A 6,803-nucleotide genomic window follows, 5' to 3' on the forward strand; every position below is an offset into this window, starting at 1 on the left:
GATAGAGTAAATTGTTGATTGGGAATGTTTCCTTTAAAAAAATGTTATAATCCGATGAATATATACGAATGGAAAGTTTTCTTCTAATTCAGTGTTTTCACCTTTTCTACAAGGGCCAGTAAAGATGTCTAGATAAGTACAATATAGTTAGGAGCATACAGATTTTAGAGGTATTACACTCACGACATAGGCCTTATTTGTTTTCTTTTATAAGCAGTTTATTGATAAAAATGAGTGAGATTACCATCAAACATTTTGCTTATTTTTTTCAAGAGATTTTGAATTACAGGAAGCGAAAATAGAGTACGATGGAGATAAACTGAAACAAACGCAGCATGCGACCATACACAAAAGTGTTAAACGTTGACCGAGCTTTGGGAGCACAAGCCCGTGAATACCCTCGATCGACAGGGTTTGCTTCGTGCCCGCGTCACAGCGGTTGTACCGTCGATACATGCTCGTACCTCTACGGTTTCCAGCGATATGCCCGACACTGGATCTGAAATCCAAGACTGTACAAGTATTGTCTATAGTGCAGAGCAGTACTACAACGAGCACTGCTGCGCATCTCCTCAGTGCTGGTACTCCGCACCTTCTGGCACGCGGCACATGCCCCGGGGGACACGCACGGCACGGGCTCACATCCCCCAATAAATGATGTGTCAGCCTCCCTCCCCACTGCCCAAAATCACTGGCACCGACACGCCAAATTACTGTCCGAAACCTTCAACTTGCTCTCCAAAACACGCTACGAAACAGCGCTGATCTGAAAAGTCGTGCGGAGTGGAGCCGCCGGCAGTACAAAACAAAACGCTTTACCACGACTACCGGGGCAGCTGCTCCGGCAACTTTCACTCCTCTCCGTCGCCTTCCCCCTTCCCCTCTCTCTATACAGTGCCAAGTGCCTGTAGCTGCCAGCGCCACCGCCGCCTGGTCAACAAGAACCGAGATTTTTGCCCCGCGCTGTCAATCCGCGCAGCTGCGCTTCTAAAAGCTTTGCCAGTTCAACACTCTCAGCAGCTGCTCCCTTGCTGAGAGAAGAAGCGGCCAAGAAGAGAGCCGGAGGGAGGCGGAGGAGATGAAGACTCGGAGCTCCGCGAGGGGGGAGCCGAGGCGGCTCGGGAATGTGGCTCTCCTGGCCCTCATGCTCTGCTCCGTCGTCGCACTCTCCCTCATCCGGGGGAGGTTCGCCCCAATCGGTACCCGCTCCGCTCCCTCCTCTCCTCCTCTTGCGAGCTGCCTCTGCACGGTCAGATTCCTGGCTGTTGTGAGCCGATTTGTGACGGTCTTCTCCTTTCCTGCAGTTACCAGTGCCGGAGACGCCATCAAATCCGAGGACACATCGGCGGCGGTGAGCAAGGAGGCTGTCAACATTGACGCCGGCGACGGGGCCGACGAGGCCGCCGCGGAAGCTGCTGCTGCGGGTAAATTACCTTGGCTCTTTCTCTTTGTTCTGGATAAGATTAGTTAGGATTTGGACCTGCTTTATGCGGTTGGGCACATGCTTGTCGAGCAGATCTGGTCACCTGCTCCTTATTGCTTTCTTCTGGTAGCTTCGCTTCCATTTCTTTAGATTCAGCCTGAGTTCACCAGGATTTTATTGAAGAATCGTGTTAGAATGAGAATACTGTGGCATTCCGCCTCATGATTTGGCGTCAGATCTGACTCACTGAAATGGAATTCGTTTGCCGGCGCTGCAGAGGAGAAAGACAAGGAGGCCCAGCCCAAGCCCGCCGGAGCCTCCGGCGGCGCCGTGAAGCCGGTGTGCTACGAGACGAGCCGGCGCTCCGACACCTGCGAGGCGGCCGGCGACGTGCGCCTGATGGGGAGCAGCCAGACGGTGTACGTCGACACGCTGGACCGGGAGTGGAAGACCAAGCCGTACTGCCGGAAGCACGACAACTTCGCGCTGTCTCACGTCAAGGAGTGGACCCTCAAGCCGCTCCCCTCCGGCGCGGCGCCGCAGTGCACGGTCAACAGCTCGGCCACCGCGTTCGTGCTCTCCACCGGCGGGTTCACGGGCAACCCGTTCCACGACTACACGGACGTGCTGATCCCGGCGTTCATCACGGCACACCCCTTCCGCGGCGAGGTGCAGTTTCTGGTGAGCAGCTACAAGTCGTGGTGGGTGAACCGGTACATCCAGATCTTCCAGCAGATGAGCCGGTACGATGTGGTGGACATTGACGCCGACGACGAGGTCCGGTGCTACCGCAACGTGGTGGTGGGGCCGACGTTCCACCGGGAGCTTGGCGTGGATGCGTCCAAGACGCCGTCGGGCTACTCCACGGCCAACTTCCGCAAGATGCTGCGCGACGCGTTCGGGCTGGAGCGCGCGACGGCGACGCCGAGCGGCGACCAGTGGGACATCCGGCGCCGCCCGCGCCTGCTGATCATCTCGCGGCGCCCCGCCCGCGGGCGCGCGTTCATGAACGAGCGCGCGATGGCGGACATGGCGGCGAGCCTCGGGTTCGACGTGCGGATCGGGGAGCCCGACACGAGCACGGACACGTCCAAGTTTGCACGGCTGGTGAACTCGTGCGACGTGATGGTGGGCGTGCACGGCGCGGGGCTGACCAACATGGTGTTCCTGCCGGCCGGCGCCGTGGTGGTGCAGGTGGTGCCGTACGGGCGGCTGGAGTGGCTGGCCCGGAACACGTTCGCGGAGCCGTCGGCGGGGATGGAGGTCCACTACCTGGAGTACGCGGTGCAGCTGGACGAGACGACACTGAGCGAGCAGTACCCGAGCGACCACCCGGTGCTGAGGGATCCCATGGCCATCCACAAGCAGGGGTGGAACGCACTCAAGACCACGTACCTGGACAAGCAGAACGTGCGGCCGCACCTGGGCCGCCTCAAGAAAACCTTCCTCCAGGCGCTCAAGATGCTGCCGCACGGCCGGGACGATTAGGAGGTGATCATAGACCTCGCACATCAGAGAGTAGATGTATAGCTTAGTTAATGGTAATTACTTTTGGCTTGTTTTTTTTCTTTTGTTGGTTTGTATGAGTAAGAGGGTGCACCAGTAGCAGGAAGAAACAGTAGTGCGACTGTGAATGGGTGCACAGATCGCACGGACAAATTTCTAGCGTTTAACTGTTTATAACTTATCCTTTTGTTTTCTGTCCTCCCTTTTGGATTGGATTTTGTATGGTGCTCTGCTCACTGGTCCATGACACAAGTGTCACGAGCTGAGGATTAATAAAACAAGCGGAGCTTTCTTTGTTCCTGTAATTGTAAACATAGCAATGGAAAGAGCTAGGAGTATTTAAGGGGTGTTTGGATACCCCGTGCTAAATTTTAGCACATGTCACATCGGATGTTTGGATACCCCGTGCTAAACTTTAGCACATGTCACATCGGATGTTTGATACTAATTAGGAGTATTAAACATAGTTTAATTATAAAACTAATTGCACAGATGGAGTCTAATTCGCGAGACGAATCTATTAAGTCTAATTAGTCCATGATTTAACAATGTGGTGCTACAATAACCATTTACTAATGATGGATTAATTAGCCTTAATAGATTCATCTCACGAATTAGACTTCATAGGTGCAATTAGTTTTGTAATTAAACTTTATTCGCTAATGATGGATTCGTCTTAATAGATTCATCTCACGAATTAGACTTCATCTGTGCAATTAGTTTTATAATTAAACTATGTTCAGTCCTTCTAATTAGCATCCGAACATCCGATGTGACAGGTGCTACACAGTTAAGCACGGCATATCCACCGGTCGGAGCTGCAGTTGCGTGTGGCATCGGGTATTCGGGTGGCGTTGGATCGCGGATTCGAGACGAATCGGTCTCCTGAGGTGGCAGTGACAAAAATGGCATCGATGCACGGAAGGTGAGTTGACATCGATTGCCCTGTTCTCCGGTTGTCACGCACCGAGGTACGAGCAAAGAGCGGCTGGCCGTGTCGCTCCGCGGGAGTGGAGTGCTAGACTCGTGGCGCGCTGCCGAGAAAAAGCATCAGCATCTGTCTACGCACCGCATTGGAAACCTTCGCGACTCGACACACTAGAGATCCGGAACCTTATCCGGTACTGCAGCCCGAGCCTATGGCCAAGCTTGGAGAGTTTTTTTAGCTTCTCATATACACTACTCTGTCAACAAAGGTGAGAAGAAAATGTGTACAAAAAATGTTTCTTTAATGGCGTTATCTAATCTCAATCCTTTTTGACAATGCTGTTGCACATTTCTATTCAATATGATTGTAATGTTCTATTCAATAATTATTTTTGGGGAAGGTTAACATTTGTCAATATAGAATGCTCTTAAACTTTTAAGTTTTGGGTAATAGAGAGGTACAGTTTTTTGTACGATAGTAAGTTTCGTTGGATTGATCAGTGCATCCACGAATTATGATAAATCCTCTTGGAATAATTCACCTCACTGGGTCTTCACACCGCGGTTCAAAAGCATGTACCAGTGGAATACAGTAAAAAAATCTCAGTTACTGCATGCACCGTTATTTTCTGGCTTCCTTAGATGTTGGCGTCGAGTAGAATCGTGAGATTCTCCTGAGGGCCTGACTACTGCTGTATTAGAGCAATAGAGCCACAAAATCATGACATATTCATGAAACAGTGATTACAGCTCCAATTTTTCTAATGTAAATTACAGCTCCAGTTAAGATATATTTGAAATCATCTATTTCATTCTGTTTAATTTTACCTATCTGGATATGTTGACATGCTTTTCTCATACAATAGGATTTTCCAACTTCGGCTATTAACTTAGAGCTTCATATTGTTATTTGAAATGTGGGAAGGAGCCACGTACTGAAATATTGCCATTGTTTATTTTTATAGAATGTTGTTGTTTGTTAGGTTTTATTGTCATGCATAGTCAAAAAACAAGAATAATAATCATGTTTATGATCTGCTATGAAATATGCTTTCAATTTTATTTGGTGACGTGGATTCCACATTCTCTAACGAAAACAACGAAGTGCAGCCAGGAAATGCTGAGCATTATATTTCATAATACTGAAAGGTTTCGGGAAAGCCCTTTTAGTCCCGGTTGTAACGGTTGGAAAAATCGCACCGACGCCGCCTCCTTTTGTCCCGGTTGGAAGTTCCAATCGGGATAAAACACGCACCATTTTGTCCCGGTTGGAGTTACCAACCGAAACAAAAGGTTTAGTCCCAGTTGGTAATTTTAACTAGGATAAAAGACACCCCCTTTTATCCCGTTGGAGGTTCCAATCAGGATAAAAAGGGGTTGTATTTTGTCCTGATGGAATTTCCAACCAGGACAAAATCTCCTCCACTATAAAATCACCAGACAGAGAGGTCTTCTTCCTCCTCCAGCTCGAGCCACTCCACTCCACCGGCCTCCTCTCCATGGCGACTATCGGGGATAGATCCCCAGTACCCGCAATGAAGGAAGAAGATGGACTCCTACTAGGATTTCTCTGTAATCCTACTAGGACTCATACCACGTAATCCTATTAGGACTCCTCCTTGTAACCGACTAGTTATCCCACCCCCTGGAGTATATAAAGGAGGGTAGGGGTACCTAGATTAGCAGAGATAACAGAGGACCAAGTCCTCCGCCCTATCCCGCGGACGCCTCCGCCCACCGGACCGCGCCACGAAGCCGCTACCGATCGGCTCCGCACCTCCGCCCAATCTCCGCACCAACAAGACAACTCACACCGCAGCTGACCAACGCCCGCGCCCAGCAAAGCTGCTCTAGCGCGCTCGCAATCTGCCCTAGCCAATGGCTGGGAATCCCCGCGGATCCGCACGCCTCTGACCAGCCAACCATGGTTGCTGGCCAATGCCGCCGCCCGTTTCCTCTCCCCCGCTCCCCCCCAACCACGTCCTGCACGCCCGATGGCTCCGCTTCGCTCCCCCGCATCTCCCCGACCCTATAAAAAGGGTGAATGCCACCGGAGCTCCCATCCCCCGCTCGCTCGCTCCCTACCCACTCCTCTGCTCCGCCCGCCGCCGCGCTAGCTTCCCGTGGAGAGCCCTTCTCTATGCAGCGCCGCTGCTCGTAGTAGCATCCTAGCGCCCACTCGTAGCTTTCCCCGCCGCATGTTGCCAGCCAGCTACGCTGCCGGCACCGAAACACGTGAAGCTCCGCATCCGCACCGCAGCTTCGTCCCCACGCCCGTTCGCCGCCGACGAACCACCACCACACCCTAACCTTCACCGGACTCCCTCACAGTGAGCACCCGCACGTCCCTCACCCCTTGCCCCCCTCGTTTAAGCCCTAGATCGCCAGAACACCACCCGCCTCGGCACTGGCCGCCATAGGGGCCTTTCTGTGGGCTTTTGTTTTGCGCAGGGACCTAGATGTAATAAACTGAGGGCTTTTCTATGAATGTTTAAAATCTCTAAGGGTTTGTCTGCAAAACTACCATGGTTATATCTAGTTTAAATGGAGTAAATGAGCTGAACTTTGAAAATGCACAAATAATTGTAGAACAATCAGAAAAACACCAAACCAATTTTGTTGAACTCAGTGAATAATGTAGTTTCACAGAAAAATAACGTTGCACATGATACTATTAGAAATAATGTTCTATGATTTATTTCTTGCTTAAAGCCTTTAAATGCATAGTAAATCGTAGAAAAATGGTAAAATGGCAAAACTACCTCCGTTAGCCTTGTAACCTTGAGCCTGTGTGATGAAAAATAGTTGTGACCCTAGTTTAGATGTTTTGTACACTGTTTTAGTTATATCATTGAAATCTAGTGAAAAATATTTCTTTTTGCATAAGTAATGGAATCTATTAGAGAAAAAAATGAAATCACCTAGTTAGATCACTTATGAACCATAC

At 50.5% G+C, this 6,803-nt stretch overlaps 1 protein-coding gene across 1 annotated transcript; it reads left to right on the plus strand.

Moving 5' to 3' along the window:
• Nucleotides 1-789: 789 nt before the first annotated feature.
• On the plus strand, nt 790-3,234 carry LOC101779596. Its single transcript, XM_004965350.3, has 3 exons — nt 790-1,199; nt 1,305-1,424; nt 1,701-3,234. Exons 1-3 carry the CDS (start codon nt 1,079-1,081, stop codon nt 2,909-2,911), a joined length of 1,452 nt encoding a protein of 483 aa, XP_004965407.1. The 5' UTR covers nt 790-1,078; the 3' UTR covers nt 2,912-3,234.
• Nucleotides 3,235-6,803: the final 3,569 nt, after the last annotated feature.

This window comes from Setaria italica, chromosome IV, assembly GCF_000263155.2.
Source record: "Setaria italica strain Yugu1 chromosome IV, Setaria_italica_v2.0, whole genome shotgun sequence".
NCBI lineage: Eukaryota > Viridiplantae > Streptophyta > Magnoliopsida > Poales > Poaceae > Setaria > Setaria italica.

What these genes read in the sequence shown, in the direction of transcription:
- LOC101779596 (XM_004965350.3), top strand. Translation starts at nt 1,079, where the DNA reads ATGAAGACTCGGAGCTCCGCGAGGGGGGAGCCGAGGCGGCTCGGGAAT. An exon ending in GGGGAGGTTCGCCCCAATCG is followed by an intron (nt 1,200 to 1,304) that starts GTACCCGCTCCG and finishes CCTTTCCTGCAG; the next exon opens with TTACCAGTGCCGGAGACGCC. An exon ending in CGCGGAAGCTGCTGCTGCGG is followed by an intron (nt 1,425 to 1,700) that starts GTAAATTACCTT and finishes CCGGCGCTGCAG; the next exon opens with AGGAGAAAGACAAGGAGGCC.